The sequence below is a fragment of the Anabrus simplex genome, chromosome 9 (genome assembly GCF_040414725.1).
Source record: "Anabrus simplex isolate iqAnaSimp1 chromosome 9, ASM4041472v1, whole genome shotgun sequence".
Lineage (NCBI taxonomy): Eukaryota > Metazoa > Arthropoda > Insecta > Orthoptera > Tettigoniidae > Anabrus > Anabrus simplex.
The window spans coordinates 121,475,509-121,494,253 of NC_090273.1; the positions used below are offsets into that span (position 1 = coordinate 121,475,509).

Here is an 18,745-nt window from a genome sequence, read left to right on the forward strand (position 1 = left end):
ACCCATATAGAACTTCTTGCACTTTTGCAAGGCACAGAAAATGGCTGCACTTACTTCTACAACTGATTCCTCATCAATATCTCTCCTGAACTCACACTGATTAAGGAAGACCTTTCTTTCCTTGCATCATCACCAGTGTCTTGCTTGTTTCCATTTTCCAAAACGTTTACTCTACGGACACTTTTGTAGACCTTTTCTATGTCAATAAATATCATTATCACATCCTTCCCATACTCCCAGTCATTCTTCCACAATATAGGTCTATTCAAAATATGGATCCAATACACATGCTCTGTATTTTGACTTTACTTACATCCTGTAACTTCACTTTTTACTCTCCTAAGTAAATTCTTGAATTCACTCTCATCGCCATGTATACTGATAAGCATGATATTTTATAGTATTCCCAGTATGTTTACTCTTGTTTGTCCAACCTTTGTCCCGCTTCTCTGTAGGGTCAGGTATGAGGTGAGATGAATCTGTCGTGGCGTGTTTTTATGACCGGATACCCTTCCTAACATCAACCTCATCAGAGGAGTTAATGAGATTAAATGAGTGACGTGATATATGATAGTAGGAAGGGAGAGGGTGAAACCCGCAGTGGCAAAACTACTTGGAGTCATTTGAGGCAATGCCTACCTTAAGAAATACGATTAAATATTGCAACAAATTTATCTGCTGTTGTTATTGTGCTAAAACTAGAATAATCTCTATTTGATATATGCTACATGATGACATGATGTGCTTCGCTGATCATCCGCTAGATGACGACAGCAGACTACTTATTCTGACAGGGAGGCAGGACCTAACGTGACTCACTCAGTAGTTTTTGTTTTGTTTGCATTCCGTGGGCGTGTGGATTGGGAGCGGAGCAGCGGAGAGAAGTTAGGTTACCGCCCACGCTCCTTTCTCATCAAGGTCTAGGCCCAAGTGAGGCATGCCTCCTCTGCTATTATTTTGAGTGTGAAGAAACTCCCAGCGCGAAGGTGACAATTAAGTACTGTATTGTTGATTGCGTGCTATTCTTTTGAATCAGTAGGCTATCAGTGTATTATTGGCATTATTTGTTACAATTGAGACATGGAAAATTAGCATATTTCCGAAGAAACACACAATGTTAACAAGTCTCTCAACAACAAGCCGATTTTGTTTTACGAGACTTCATTATGTTTAACAGCTTGAATTCTTGCACTGTCAGATAAAGAATGTTCTATCCTTGTGCATCCCAGTAAATGGAATGTCTCTTCATTCTGAATATGTTTATTTGAATTTTGATGCTTTTCTAAAAATGTTTTTTGTAACAATTACCCCATTTAAAGTCCAATCCTTTTCACCACCAACAAAACACACGTATGAAAAACAAGCTTCTTGCTTTTGGATTAGGCTGTTAACCACGAATATCGTGTATACCAAGAAAATTGAAATTTTCCCGCTACTTTACTGTCTAAATGCTTAATATCTAAATTAGGCATACGTCTTTTGTTATTGGCTTCACACTTCTCTTCGTAAGTTCAAGATGTGAACGGTTTACATTTTAAAGAGTTCAGAAGACTTGTTAAGTTCCCGAAGGGGCCTAGTTCGCTAATTATTTCAACGTGAGTTTCAACCAGATGAAGTCAGTCTTGCCTTTCACAACTAATAGAAACTCAGAATTTTAATTGGTATTAAATAACCACTTAAACAATGTCGCAAAATAAATAGTGAAATAAATGTAGATGACCGGATATTCCACAAGCTCAAAATTTTAACATATGAAGTTCCTGACACCTTAATTATGCAAATGTAAATATGATTTGACAATTTTGAAAGAATGCAGTTTGTTGAGTTGTTGGATCCAACTGACTTCATAGTTTACAAAGAGAACTTCCCTGCTATTATAATGAAAGATTGGAAAACGATTAACATTTATTCCAATATAGAAAAATATTTGCCTCCTCAAAAACGTTTACGTTATATTGTCCTCAATGAACTCGAACCAGTGTATGTGGAAGTGTCAAAAGTGATTCATTTATAAAATTACAATTTCCTGTGATCACGGCTTCCTCCAAAAAGAGAGTGAGCACTCTGAAAAGAATTTAAAAAAAATGTACTTGAGTAATGCAATGAACAGTGAAAGGCTCAGCAGTATTAGTACGTTTTCTATGAAGAAAAATCTTTTGAAGGAATTTATGAGTGATGGACTATTGAAGGACTGTGTGATTGACCATTTAGCAAACAAGAAAACTACTCTATAAGAAACTTTATGTTAATATTCTTGCCTACCCATTCGTTAAGTAGTAGCTTCGCCACTGGAAACCCGGTGCCAGCACATAGCCTAATGCTGTTGAATAGCACCAAGGGGTCTGCTCAAGGCTTAACATCCCAATTCAATAGGTGAATCACAGTGTCATATGCCCTCTTTCCATATGAGCAGTGTGGAGAGGTTTGGAATTTAATCCAGGCTTTTGGCACGCAATCTAGTGATTATAAATTGTATACCACCACCCTCCTGATCAACATTTTGATGGAGAAATTTTTTTCAACCAATAGGACTCAAACCAGCTAACCACAGTGTCAGACCATTTAGGCTTCAATGCCTAAACGATCATGGCCACCAGGCGGGCTCCCAATATGCTTACTCTAATCAACTCTTATTTTCAGTGGTTATCAGATTAAGCATGTTCAAATCTTACCTCCTGCCAATCATGACATATGGGTTGGAGACCTGTGTGTTATTGAAAAGAGACATCAGCAATCTGCACGCATGTGAAATGAAATTTTTATGATCTGCTATGCAAAAAACAAGAAGAGACAAAATTAAAAATGAGTGCATCAGAAATGACATGCAAGTGACCTCTATGATGGAAGAAAGACTACGCATTGCATGGTTAAAATAGTTTGGGCATGTGCAAAGGATACTAGAGACTAGAACCCCCAGACAATACTTGGAAATGGCAGTACCTGGAAGGAGACCTGTTGGACGTCCCAGAAGAAGGTGTCTGGACCAAATAAACGCAGACCTTACAAGAAAGGAACAACACTGCAGGATGTGAAAGGAGAGGAGCTCTCTAATGACAGGAAGCGTAGGAGGCATATTGTCCACAAAAATCCTACCCAGCCAGCTGGAAGGATACCCAGATGATGATGATGATGATGATCAGATTAAGCAGGTAAATCTGTCATGCCAATAAAAAATGAACAACATACCTCTCAAATAAGTGATGTCTCCTGACTTTTCAAGATTTATTTGAGCCTCCAAAAATAAGGCATCAAATCGATTGAGGAAGAATTCCCAAGTTAGGATCCTCCTATCACTCAGACAATTGTGCAACTGGTAGAGGGACTGGAGAACCATGGGCCGATCCACTATTACCGAGTCAAACTGAGTTTCCAGGCACAGGATCAGGGACTGAAAGGTGGAATGGAGAAAACATTTTTTATTTTATTAATTTCACATAAAATGACAGCCTAAAATGTTACAAGTGAGGTTAAATAAAATGAGATGTAACTTTTTAAAGATCTATAATTGTTAGGTTCTTCAGTCTGCTGAAACTAATTTTGAGTAATAAACTTATAAACTACCTGCAAAGTAAAACACATGGTAACAGTATTACAGCTGAAAAGAAACAACTTAATGAAAGTAGAATGACATGTTTTGTTCTTGAAAGAACATCATCAGGTTCTATTAAAATCACTCTCAAATATTTAGAAATGTATAAACATTTACGTTTATTTCTGTTTAAATACTTGTAACCTGGACCTTATCTTAATGACTTCCTCTTTTCTCTCCTTCCAAGCAAAGACTGTGATGTGCTGATAATCCGGACAGAGTAACGGTTTATCAGCACATCACAAACTAGCTGGACTCGAGCCATGGGCAGACATGAAGTCCATTTCTTGATGGACTTTCTTTGATATCGTCACAGTTCTTATTTTGCACTAACTTATATTATAGCAATCCTTAAAGTGCTGCACCCATGAATGGCTGGCTTTAAACCCTGTACTGCCGAGCTCGATAGCTGCAGTCGCTTAAGTGCGGCCAGTATCCAGTATTCGGGAGATAGTGGGTTCAAACCCCACTGTCGGCAGCATTGAAGATGTATTTATTTATTTTCCACCTAGTCAATACAATGATTGCTTAAGGCAATTTTCAATGGTCAAAAGTGGTACATGTTTCGTATATTATCAACATCTTCAGCCACATAACACTGTTTAGATGAAAAATATATAAATTGACAAAGTAATGCTTTAGAGGAAGTGTCCTTAAAATTAACATAAGAATGTTTGTTTTAATGTTGTCAATCTTATGTTAATTTTAAGGACACTTCCTCTAAAGCATTACTTTGTCAGTTTATATATTTTTCATCTAAACAGTGTTATGTGGCTGAAGATGTTGATAATATATGAAACATGTACCACTTTTGACCATTAAAAATTGCCTTAAGCAATCATTGTATCGACTAGGTGGAAAAGAAATAAATACTTCATTGTGAATCTATTGAAGTGCGATACGGGCCATGAAGCTGATTTTATGTAAGCATTGAAGATGTTTTTTTGTGGTTTCCCATTTTCACACCAGGCAAATGCTGGGGCTGTACCTTAATTAAGACCACAGCCGCTTCCTTCCCATTCGAAGCCCTTTCCTGTCCCATCGTCCCCATAAGACCTATCTGTGTTGGTACGACGTAAAGCAACTTGCAAAAAAAAAAAAAAAAAACCTGTACATTTTTCATCCTGTGCAGCTAATGTAGCCCACTGTTTTGATTGTGATGTCATGTATTACTTCATTAATAATACTAATAATAATAATAATAATAATAATAATAATAATAATAATAATAATAATAATAATAATAATAATAATAATAATGTTATTTATTTTACGTCCCACTAACTACTTCTACGGTTTTTGGAGATGCCGAGGTGCTGGAATTTTGTCCCATGGGAGTTCTTTAACATGCCAGTAAATGTACCGACATGGAGCTGATGTATTTGGGCACCTTCAAATACCACCAGACTGAGCCAGGATCGAACTTGCCAAGTTGGGCTCGGAAGGCCAACGACTCAACCATCTGAGCTACTCTGCCCAACTTACTACTTCATTACTCTGATGGGCAACGTCAAATTAGGTTTTTATGGCACATGTTATTTTCTCTTCAGTTTGTTGCAGTGGGTGCCTCCACTTCTCACTTGCTCTATCCACAAATATAAATCTTTCTTACTTTTTGAACAACAGAACTTATGTTTAACAGTCAAAAAGGCAAGCAGATGCTTCTTACCACTTTTCCAATACTCAACAGCCCTTTGTTTGTAGTCCATATCTACATATGCATATCTCATGGTCCTGCATGAGCAACCAGTGGCAATCAAATTATCATCATCAGAATCATCTGTGTTACTGTCATGATAGCTCATTTGTGGTAACAGTAAGAATAGAATATAGCTCCCCACATTTATGTTACTGCTTTCCATGCGACTGGTAATGATACCTGTAAATAAACACACTCTTTACAAGAGACAAAAGCCACCAAGGAAACAAACAATTCAACATATCAGCCAAACTGTCCAACAGGTCCTGTTCTTGAATGCTGAGAGGCATATCAAAACATCCTCCGTATTTTTCCTCCAGACAAAAAATAACTTCACAAACACACTATGGAATTCAGCTGGTGTCAGCGTAGTGTTCTTGCTATGGTGCGATCCTGTCGGCTTGAAGATCCACATGATCAAATCCCTCCCCTGGTGCTCTCCAGCCGGTCTTATGCCATGTCATAGGATATATCATAGGATATAAACTTCATGGTTCTGATCCGTATTGAATTGTAATTACAATATAATTATTAAATTAATAATACCAATATAAATGGTCCGTTATTGGACATTATAAATTTTCCAGCTAGCTCATTCTTGGTTGCCAGCGTTTCGCCCTCGTGTGCTAGGGCGGGCTCATCAGTTGGTACCTAGCACACCTACCAATACGCTGGCTAGTGCATACCGTGGAGGCCACTGCGTAGGCTAACTGGAGCCACCGGCAGTGCCAATGCACTAAGAGACTTTGTCTCATCACTAAAAATTGATGCCTGCTTGGCCATCAGATGATATAGATGTTGATTCCCATAGGGAATCTGAAATATTTGTCCTGAATGAGCAAATTTATAATACCAATATAAATGGTCCGTTATTGGACATTATAAATTTTCCAGCTAGCTCATTCTTGGTTGCCAGCGTTTCGCCCTCGTGTGCTAGGGCGGGCTCATCAGTTGGTACCTAGCACACCTACCAATACGCTGGCTAGTGCATACCGTGGAGGCCACTGCGTAGGCTAACTGGAGCCACCGAGGGCGAAACGCTGGCAACCAAGAATGAGCTAGCTGGAAAATTTATAATGTCCAATAACGGACCATTTATATTGGTATTATAAGTTTGCTCATTCAGGACAAATATTTCAGATTCCCTATGGGAATCAACATCTATATCATCTGATGGCCAAGCAGGCATCAATTTTTAGTGATGAGACAAAGTCTCTTAGTGCATTGGCACTGCCGGTGGCTCCAGTTAGCCTACGCAGTGGCCTCCACGGTATGCACTAGCCAGCGTATTGGTAGGTGTGCTAGGTACCAACTGATGAGCCCGCCCTAGCACACGAGGGCGAAACGCTGGCAACCAAGAATGAGCTAGCTGGAAAATTTATAATGTCCAATAACGGACCATTTATATTGGTATTATAAATTTGCTCATTCAGGACAAATATTTCAGATTCCCTATGGGAATCAACATCTATATCATATTAAATTAATGTCGTAATGGTCCACCTTTCAATACTGTAATATGCAATATTCTAAATTACATTAATTAGGGACTAGTTTCGGCCGGGGCTGGCCATCTTCAGTCTTAATGTAAAACATCTAATAACTAAACAAATGTACAAATTGACATTAAAAACTGGGATGAAATTATGAGTACATTTGAAAATAACTAGATTCTAAATTCTTGCATCTTGAGTATGCTCATCATCGAGACTCTTTCATGTACTAATATTCACCATGTGCAGATTTAGCAACACCGCCCTGCAAAGCCCATTTGAATTTACGCCTGATCTAATTAACTTACTTCAGGAGCTAATAAATACAAGGGCTGTACATAAAGTATTGGCTACATTGATAGAGCGCAATATTTAGTGAAATAACAAGTACAATTGCATTATATTCGTTCAATGTAGTCACCCACAAAGTCTATTATCTCTTGCCAAATGTCGGGAAGCCGTTGGAGACCGCTGGCAAAGCATTCTCTGTTGATGACAGCAACGGAGCGCTTTACTGCTCGGAGTACAGATGCGACGTCAGGAATTCGGCAGCCTCAGAGGGGTTCCTTCAACTTCCAAAACAGGTCGAAGTCAGAAGGACTCATGTCTGGTGAGTACGGAGGATGTTCCAAGACTTCTCATTGCCATTGTTGTAATAAGAGCTTGACATTGTTTGCGACGTGACAATGTGCGTTGTCATGCAACACGATAGGGTGATTGTTTTGCAATAAACATTGATGGTCACACCGCATATTCGGATGCATATGTCACTCCATAAATTGGCAATAGTAGTCACTGTCGACGATTTTTCCCTCAGACACAGCATGCGTAAGAATAACACCCTCGTAGTCGTATGCCACAATCAGCGTAAGCTTCATCTGACTGGGTTCCTGTTGAAATTTCTGTGGACGTGGCGAACCTGGGTGACACTATTCATTCGACTGACACTTTAATTCAGGCTCGCAGGCTCATGCCCACATCTCATCAGTAGTGACAATACACTGCAGAAGTGCGTCTCCTTCATTGCGGTATCTATCCAGGTGGATGCCAGCCAGTGCATACCGGTATCATTTCTGTACGTTGGTGAGTTCATGTGGAACCCAACGGGATACAAATTTCCTCATGTTGAGATATTTCGTCAATATGTGCCAATTGCTGAGGACAGAGATCAACCTCTACAGGTAATTCCCAAACAGTTCATCGAAAAAGAGACCACTCATGATGTCAATCTGATCTTGAGGAATGGATGGCCGACCCATGTGGTGCAAATCTGCAGTCTCACTCTGACCCCCCACAAAATGCCTTGGTATATTTCACTTCTATTAGCTTTCTTTCCTGAGAATTAGTTTAATTACCTACCTGATGTGCACAATTACAAATTACTTTCAGATAAAATCCCAACTCTACAAAGTTCTGCCTTGTGTTAGATGCAATGATAGTCTCTTACCTTAACAGCTGCATCATGGATAGTTCCAAGATAAAGTGTAGCCCGCTGTGCAACTTGTACATTCATATCATCCATGCTAGAGATTAAATAGCAGAAGGCATTGGCTAAAGCTGCTTGCAGACCGAACACTGCTCTTAGAGGTGTAGTGTCCATGAAGCGAGCCATGACCGTCACCCGCTCCACTGTTGAACATACAACATCATGAGCAAGAAAATAACCACAGAAACAATATGGTAATCTGCAGAGAGAAATTATGAAAATGTTGTTCATATTGTACATTGGTATATTAAGAAACACATCCTGTTAAATTGGCAATACAGTAATTTATCACCATAAAATTACATTAGAATTAAAATTAGTGTTTAACCCTCACAGAGCTAGATGGGTGATCTAGTGGTCATAGAAGCTTCTGACATCAAGGTACCTATGTAAATGATTTTCAGTGATTAACCCTTGTCTATCTTGATTTATTAGTTTCATTATGTTCCGTATTGATATCTACCATATATCACAAAAAAGGACTCTTTGAATTACAATGAAATTTGTATTGATTAGGTGGATCTTTTCTTTTCTATGATATATAACCCTTGTCTAGTCGCGCGAAAATTATTACGTTACTAGTTGCGCATGAAGGTAACCTCCGGGGATAAAAATGCGCATCATTTTCGTCCTTTGAGATGTTGTTTTGGCATGTTCGTTTGCAGTATTCTTAGGTATAACTAAAAGAAACCCTTTTAAGTACTTGTAAGTTATTTTTAAACAGTTTGTTTGATCTAAAAGCAGAATACTGTAGACCTTAACTATGTCAAATGATCTTATGATATTAAATTCATGAGACTCGCCATTACCTACGACGATCACATCATATGAAATATGAAATAATATTTTTCTAAAATAAGTTTAGAAGAACAAAACAACAAGGTCATCGACCTTCAAAATAAAAAATTATGCACTAAAATATAAGGTAATTTACTTAGTTGCACACGGAGGAAACTTCCAGGCGATGTCACTCGTCAAAACAATTATCCCACACTCACACACAGGATGCACGATCGTGCCAAAACGCTGACAGGACGAGTCTAAATGAACAAGGAGAAAGGTATGGGGATGGGGAGACTCACAGTTCAATAGGGAAGTTCAGTACTGTGCAAAATGTAATCGGCCCACAGGAAATTTCGTGAGCGACTAATTAAGGGTTAAAAGTGTATTGACAAGGTGGACCAAGCATACACTATTATAAATAGTTTTTAAAAGCTTTAGACAAGTCAGTATGCGAACAAATACAAATATCTAATATGGTTAAGTTTATAAACAATCAAGATATCAAGCTTTCCTGTCCCAGGAGTCAGTTGCTAAGGATGGTCATTCCCAAACAGTTGAAAACACTGCAATGAGCTTTAAACACAGAGGTGTTTGAATGTTTATCTTGTAGCCTGCACAGATGTATGAATTTGTAATTTAATGGGTTGAATGAAGACCAGGCCTTCCAGAAATTCATGATTTTGAATGATAATAAAGAAAGATGTATGGAGATTCCTGCGCTACATGGAAAAACATAGAATCATGGATATGTTTTTGGGATTAGAAGATGAGAGAGGGAGTAGATTCTTTGCTTGTTCCCCTCTTAGTGGCCTCTTATGACATACATTGTCCAGCTCCATGGTTAAATGTGGCCTTTGGTCACAGGAGTCCCGGGTTTAATTCCCGGCAGGGTCGGGAATTTTAACCATAATTGGTTAATTTCACTGACACGGGGGCTGGGAATATGTGTCGTATTCATCATCATTTCATCCTCATCACGACGCGCAGGTCGCCTATGGGTTTCAAATCAAAAAGACCTGCATCTGGCGAGCCGAACTTGTCCTCGGACACTACCGGCACTTAAAGCCATACGCCATTTCATTTCATATGACATACACTACCTCATAGCATTTAAACCATGTTAACATGTATAACATTTCAGAACTAAGTATTTCGGTTCTCTTTCCCTCACCCATCACTTGGCATTCATTTGATATAAAAAGTGGGAAGAGTCTCTCGTCTCACCAAACACGCTGTAAGTTTCTAGGTTTACTCCTTGATTCACTGAACAAGTTTGATACATGGTATAGATGATATAGCTGTGAGCTTGTATTCAGGAAATAGTAGGCTCTGAAGGGGGTTTCCCATTTTCACTCCAGACAAATATCCGGCTCCTTGACTGAATAGTTAGCGCAGAGCTCTTCAGTTCAGATTTCCAGGTAGGTCAGAGATGTAACCTTAAATGGTTAATTCCATTGGCTGTTTATACAGTCCCAACATCCCTGCAACTCGTACACCACATACAATACTATCCTCCACTACAATAACATGCAGTATCTTACACAGGCAAATAACACCCACCCTTGTTGGAAGGTCTGCCTTACAAGGGCTGCACCAGGTTAGAAATAGCTGCACAAAATTATTATATCCAAAAATAGAAACGAACAGAATATGCCCCAATTCAATGTATAGCTCAGTGCTGTCTACCCGTTATATTTGAGATGACTGAATGATATTCAAACACAATGAAAGAGTGCTATATTTAAAGGTAGTTTTCATGTAAATGGCCATTTCTTGAAACATGCTGTACTTACCAGCAATAAAGCGCACTCTCCAGTCAGCATTGTGAAATTCCTCTTGGATCACCTTCCAGAAGACATCAGAACCTGAAGGCAATGTTATGCAGTGTAGCAGAAGAGGAACACACACCTGACAGATGTGTGAATGTTCTGAATTGCAGAGATCCCATAAGCTGAAAGTAGTTGATATTAACAAATTAAAATCCACTCGTATTTTAAAGTTTTATCATTAGTTAGGTTATTAACTAGTAGAACATTTTTAAAATATGAAATAAATGTGTACTTTTGACACCAAAAATGCTCTCATATCAAGAACCAACCAAATTTGCAGACTTATTCTATTAGGACTCTGTTGAAGCAGATGGCAATATGTAATTAGTGGTCGAAACTTCTGTTTTCTTAGCTCTGATGCTAAGGCCACATGAGTGGGCAGTGCTTGTAAAGTAATGCAGGATGCCAGTGATTTCAGCCTCATCATTAGTGAGTATAGAAAGAATGTGATTATAGAGTAAGTTGGGGAGAGATGGCGCACATTTTGTAATGATCGTGCAGCAAGTCCTCGCCAATATTTTGATTAGCTTATTTTTATGCTAGACGTCATTCCTTATATCTCTCCTCACTGCCTTTTGAATGAAATGGTCTTAATGTAAGTAGATTACAGACAGAGATCGTTTATTTGAAAGTGTGTCACCTGCGCCATCTCTCCCGTAGTGTTGGGTAAGATGGTTTTATGTACGTGATATGCTAAGGAGGGAAGAAGTTAAGAAGTAAACAATGATTACAGGTTTAATACATTTATTTACCTTATTTACATTCACTTGTCTATTATTCCTTGGTTATGAATGAATCAATTAATTATTTAAACTAGATTTATCCCTCAGTCCTTTTAGGATATGTTTTTCCATACTCTCTCCCGTCCACAATCATTACACAAGTTCTTATACACTGAACACAATTCAAGCAACCACTCGTTGAAGACTGTGTACTTAATCCAATCGTCCTTCTTTTTTTGTCAAATAATAGTTCTCCCAGCACTTCACATACTTGTAGCAATCATCAGATATTGCATTATTTTGCCCATCTTGAATCATTTTAGCTGCTTCATTGGAATTAGGTTTTTCTCCTTTCCTACTATTTCCCATTGTGAAAGTGGTTGCAGTTTTTTCTTTGCACTTTGTTCTTTTTGTTCATTGTGATTTCTCTTTTGTTGGAGATATTATGCTTCAAAGTTGCATTACAGGCATGTACCACAAACTTTGAATAGGCTGTAGCTGCTCCCTCTTCTCCATAATTAGTATAATTTGACACAGAATTAAACAAAATACATATAGGCTATACACATTTTATTAACAAACTGATCGGAGAATGGAAACACATTTTACACATAAATGGAAATTCAAAGAATACCACGCCATCTCTCCCAGAAATGTAGCGCGCCATCTAACCCGACATTTCGGGAGAGATGGCGCACCCCTGCCCTGGGAAGTGCGTTGGCCCAACATGGCGTATATCACACCAGCATAGTCGTTGACTGACCTAGTCACCCGCCTGTGGCAATGCAAAGTTAATTTAGCTTGAACAACCCAGCCAGTGGCCTTTTATATCATGCCGTAGCAAAACTTTGAAGGTAGATAAGACGTAGTTATCAGAAATATCCAGGTTTTCAGGCGAAATCACTTGCACTATGCGACATCCAATAGATAGCTTTTGTTCTCACGTACACAATGCACACATGAGAAGCAGTGGTCCAGCGATCTAGCGGGCGATTGCCACACTGGTCTACCCTGCGCCATCTCACCCGGTGCGCCATCTCTCCCGGAACACTATAATATTTTACTGCTTCATGGAAACAAAATTATACAATAATGATATAAAATACCCAGCTTTGATGAATACAATGGTTCCAGGTGAAGAAAAGTTGGAGAAAGGAAGAATGATGTAGAAACGAGTTATTGTGTTCTAACTGACAGAATGAGTCCTGTAGTTTGTGTGGTATACCTTCCAAGATCTACGTCAATAAGAAATGTGGATACCGAGGAGGATTTTATAGGTGAGAAGGAGGACATTTATGTCAAGGTCTGATAAAGTATCAAAAGGCCATTGGAAAAGTTTAAAGTATTTTCTGGCAGTTTGTTAACTCTTTCTGGTCTAACTGCAAGCATAGCTCGCAGCGGCCGAAATTACGCTCAGGTCGCGCTGCGGGCATAGCCCGTAGTAAGGTTTGACAATTCACTAAAAATCGAGAAAGAGTCATGCACGTATTCTGGTGGTTACATCGTGTTTCTTCATGTATTAGTAACAAGAGTATTTAAGCAGATGGAAGTATTATATGTATAAATCAGAGAATTTACAATATTTTCGATCAGCATGCATCAGTAATGTTGTCACTCAGTGAGCCCTAAGACATGGCTTCTCGCGGCAAACATGAGCTTGACAAAAGTAATATTTTCGCAACCAGCTAGCAAGCAAGGACTAATCTTAGATCCCACAATACGCTTCGAGTCGCACGTTGGCCAGGCCGAAGAGGTGGATGCCGAAAAGAAGTCAATTTACCAGCCAACTGTAAACTACTATAAAGATAAATATCACCTACACAATATTTCCGTCCATGGACTCATGATCGGAGCTCGAGGCACAATCCCTAAATTTCTTGTACAGCTACGGGATTCTCTCGGTCTCAGCCGGACACGACTTCACGACATCGCTATCGCCGCAATATGAGGTTTAGTGACCATACTCCGCAATCATCTATATAACATCTGAAGAACCGTATTGCAAATCTATTCCTGAGACTTTTGGTGAATCTTCTACCTGGCACACTAGCAAAGTCAACAGTAACTTAGAAGACAAAATACTGTGTAGTCGACATACTTTGTCCTTGTGGCAGCCTCCGCATGGGGGAAGTTGTAATAATAATAAAAAATAATAATTATAATAATAATAAATAGTCCTCAGCCCGAAGGCTGGTTGGATCCTCAACAGTTGCGCCATCAGCTCTCATAGATGGCCTAGGCATCACTGAAGAGGCGTACTAGGGAAATGAGGAGTGAGGTAGTTTCCCGTTGCTTTCCTCACTGAGCCAGAAGTTGCTATTACATAGCAGTCTGCCAAGCCCACTGAAATGCATGCACAAACTGATCCTATGAGCAATATTTTCACACCATTCATAGCAGGGACTGGCTGCAGAAGGAATGGCATTACTAGCATCACTCATACCTCAGTCACTTTCATTTTGTCAAAGCCAAGGATAAAGCTGAGACAGATCAATGAAAGTAACAAAATTGCTCTAGCCCATACCAGAAGACATAGTGCACTGTAAACACTAGGTCCCGCCAGCAAATGATATATTATAAATTTATGCGCAAATGAACATATTATTGACATATGAATTCGAAACAACTTCTTACATATCATTATGATTGGAGCTCGTTTTACGGTCTAGCGCATGTTCTCGCGTATTTCAAATTTGCGTGAATACGTAAGATTGTCTACGCATTAGTAAAGTTGTCTGTTTAGAAGACTGTATTTTCTCTTTCTCAGAATCTTTTGTGGTAAATGGAACAATATTTTTACATTTGAGTAACTTTTGACAAAATTTATCAATTAGAGTAAAATTTCATAAGAGCTCCCATTTTCATTATTATAATTATTACTATTACTATTGAAGATTTTTTTTATCGCACTCATTATTGTTGTTGTTTTTTAATTGCAATGCACATTTTATGTTAACAAAATAGGGTAATTATAACAGTATTTTAGAAAACTGTACTTGCTTAGTTATCCGTCAGATATTTTTCCATTCACAAAAAATGGTGTATTATATAAACAATTTTAAAATCTCAAGTGATAGCTGACATAAAACAAACTGCGTTTTTCAAAACGGGATGTTCAAACAAGCACAAAGGAAAAAGAATCATGCAAATATCTCCTACAGGTACAGAGATATAATGTTTTAAATATCATTAAAAATGCCCAGTCCAGAACGTTTGTTAGGGATATTAAGGCCCAGACTGGAATGGGTTAAACCTTTGAGCAGTCATATTAGTAAACTGAGTTGACCAGGGTAGGTTTCTCTCACCAATATTTAATGTTCATTGTACTGTGGCTTTCAATCTCTGTATCCACAAACTGATAACTTGTGCATGACCACTGTTCCTGATGAACTTCAAAAAGGTCACTCTGTTAATATCTATTTTAGTTCATTTTAGTCAGTGTTGGTTGACTGATGAGGAACCCATCCCACTTCAAGGTCTAGGAAGCATAATGTTGCTTATATAGTTCAAATTACTACACAACACTTTGTTTTCACATGAAAAACTTGATTCAGAAGAAAATGATGGAAAGTTTAAACTAGGGGTGCTGTGAAGAGCATCTCTCAGTTGGTGAACTACAGGAGACAGGAGTTACATTTCACAAAATTGTCATCATCAGAGTTTTAAAAAGTTGAAGTAGACTTTGAATGCACACCATGGGCAGCAAATGAAGAATGGGACACTGCACTGATGATAAAAGTTCACTCCTGGTAAATCAAAAACCAGCTTCTTTGGTGTTGTAAACTATTCAGGATGATCATATTTTACAGCGATGATACAGGAAGTGTTCTTCAACATTGGTAACACATCTGATCATCCTAGATTAAATGAAATGTACTAACAGATTGCTTAACAATAGTAGTCAAGAGTGATTTGACAAAAAATTAACTAACTTATCAGCTACTGGTCACCATACTAAAATTAAGGGTAGAAGTTTATTACAGGGCCCTTAGATAACAGAGCAAGAGCATGTTACAGATTCCTGCAGCTTGGTACTGTTGTGTTGCAGGTAAAAAATGAAATGGTGTATGGTTTTTAGTGTCGGGAGTGTCCAAGGACAAGTTTGGCTTGTCAGATGCAGGGCGTTGAATAGAAAGACCTGTTAGGATGAAGATGAAATGATGATGATGACAACACATACACCCAGCCCCCGTGCCAGCGGAACTAACCAATTATGGTTAAAGTTCCCGACCCTGCCGGGAATCAAACCCGGGACTCCTATGACCAAAGGTCAGCGCGCTAACCATTTAGCCATGGAGTGTGTTGCAGGTAGGTTACTTAGTTTCTTACTCATGATACCAACTGTTGACATGATGTCTACTGGATTGATCTGGAGAGACCTAGCTCGTATGGGCTCTGATAGTGTGTAGTTTTCTTCGGAAAACCATCTTCAGGGCTGCCGACAGTGGGATTCGAACCCACTATCTCCTGGATGCAAGCTCACAGCCGCGTGTCCCTGATCGCACGGCCAACTCACCTGGTGATAGTATGTAGTAAAGAGCCTTCCTGGTAATTGAGGAAGGTGAATGAACCACATCATTTGGACAGGTGCCTCAGTACTATTATTATGTCACAGTTGGCAATGACATCTATCTGTGTTGAATTCTGGAAGTGACACCATATTTTATTGCAGCCATTGGTAGTGGTTGTTAACACACGGTTATGGAAAATGTTGCACAATTTATGATATTTTTCAGAAACAAATAAATTTATTTCTACAGGCAGGTTGGTGGGGTACCAAACCTTAGCAATGACACATCACTGATATGATTAAAGATTTATATTTTGCCTTATGAAATAAAATAAATAAATGTATCTTACAAATTGGTTATAGGAGCACTGTTCACACTTCTTAAGTCATTTCTTACATCAAAACTTGATCTACAGTATGTGGTGGTGTTCCTCATTATGTTTTAACGATACAATACAACTTTTGCTTTACATTGCACCAACACAGGTAGATCTTTTGACGACGATGGGATAGGAAAGGGCTAGGAGCGGGAAGTACACCGTTAGTGTTCAAACGCTCCAAATTGCATGAAAATTGGTAGGAAAGCTGAAATATTATTACCTTCTCCTTCTTCTTCCTGGCCTTTTCTCATTTATCAGGGGTTGGATTTTTTTGAATCAGCCCAGTTTTGCAGCCGGACGCCTTTCCTGATGCCAGTCCTACGTGGAGGAATGTATTCACTATTGTGCGTTTCTGTGGGGTCTTCTAGCGTGATGTTTTGTGTGTAGATGAATAATATGTGTATTGAGAAAAACACAAACACTCAGTCCCTGAATCAGACTAATTAACTATCCGCAGTTAAAATCCCCGACCCGGCCTGGAATTGAACCTAGGGCTCCTCTGGTCTGAAGACCAGTACGCTAACCGTTCAGCCACGGAGCCAAACTAGGAAAGCTCAAATACGGTTGCAGAAAACAACTGTGGGATTCTTTTCCATAAAATATTAAGCAATTGATCAAACAAATAACTTCAAGTGATACTGGTTAACAATATTATGCTATGACGTTTGGTTGCAATGTTGCAAATGATCAGAAATCACCCTACAGAAGTGAATTATACTATCAATATGAGTGTAATACATAAAAGGTGATTAATTACCTAGTCTACACTTAAGTGTGATATGGATGAGATGTGTCTCTGTACATCTTCCTATCAAAATGAACATAGGACTTTTCACTGAAGTGTGTGAAGCACAATGCAGAAAAAAAATTGAAAACAAATGACAACAGCCACACCATTACACTTACCATCTTCAACATCTCAACTTAATGTCATAGCATAATATTACTAACCACAACAACTTGAAGTTATCTATTTAATCAAATGCAAACTTTTAGATCGAAAAAAACCTTAGAACCGTTTTTGACAACATTATTTGAGCTTTACAAAATATTTTCATGCAGTTTGTAGTCTTTGTCAATTTCAAAATAATTTTTACATGATGATTATTTTTTTAAATGTATCTTACAAATTGGTTATAGGAGCACTGTTCACACTTCTTAAGTCATTTCTTACATCAAAACTTGATCTACAGTATGTGGTGGTGTTCCTCATTATGTTTTAACGATACAATACAACTTTTGCTTTACATTGCACCAACACAGGTAGATCTTTTGACGACGATGGGATAGGAAAGGGCTAGGAGCGGGAAGGAAGCGACTGTGGCATTAAGGTACAACTCTAGCATTTTTCTGGTGCAAAAAAATGGGAAACCACGGAAAAGCATCTTCAGGGCAGCCAACAGTGGAGTTTTAACCCACTATCTCCCAAATGCAAGATCACAACTTCACGACCCTAAATGATGCCTATCTTGCTCGGTATTACAGATTCAGCAAGATACAATTTAATGTCATAGCATAATGTTACTAACCACAACTACTTGAAGTTATCCATTTAATCAAACGCAAACTTTTAGATTGAAACGAACCTTAGAACCATTTTTGGAAACCATATTTGAGCTTTATAAACTATTTTCATGCAGTTTGTAGTCTTTGTCAATTTCAAAAGAATTTTTACATGATTATTTTTTAAAGATATTTCAAGATTAATTTTTCATAGGATTTTTTGTGCTCTGTTTTGGAGTGTCTTATTAACTTTTATTTTTAAGGCTTTAGAAAGCCCAATGGGGCCAAAATATATACCTGCTGTGTGATTTTTCTTAACTTTTTTTTAGATACATTTGTGCATTAACTAAGGTGGACCAATTATATTCTTTTTCTTCTTCTTCAAGTGCCATATCCGGTCCCCCAGACATTGCCGATCACCCTGGAGAAAGCATTCCTTTCTTTAGTTAACCCCTCAGTGTTGCAGCCATTTAAAGAGCTTCCTACTTCCAGAGGAGATTTCAACAACATATGAATGAAATACATTGATTCACTTAAAATGTTACTACAAGTATATGAGTAGCCTGCTATTCACAAAATTTGGAATTCCTTATGATTAAACTATGTATATGCAGATAATTACATAATAGTTTCACATTAGCTTAGTAATTTAGTTTGGTGTGATAGAGTTCGAAGCACTCCTCGAGGCAGAGACCCATGTCATATTCCTAGCAGCATTAATCCAATGTCTTCTTTTTGCCATGCTTCGAAC

At 38.4% G+C, this 18,745-nt stretch overlaps 1 protein-coding gene across 1 annotated transcript in view; it reads right to left on the bottom strand.

The window, feature by feature from the left end:
* Positions 1–18,745, bottom strand: part of unc79 (UNC-79 domain-containing protein) — a 346,819-nt gene that overhangs the window by 181,036 nt on the left and 147,038 nt on the right. Inside the window, exons 20-22 of the mRNA XM_068229169.1 lie at positions 10,844–11,001; positions 8,229–8,410; positions 3,187–3,388 (exon numbers count right to left, since the gene is read on the bottom strand). Of these exons, the coding sequence (XP_068085270.1) occupies positions 3,187–3,388; positions 8,229–8,410; positions 10,844–11,001 (542 nt within the window). The remainder of the gene's footprint in view (positions 1–3,186; positions 3,389–8,228; positions 8,411–10,843; positions 11,002–18,745) is intronic.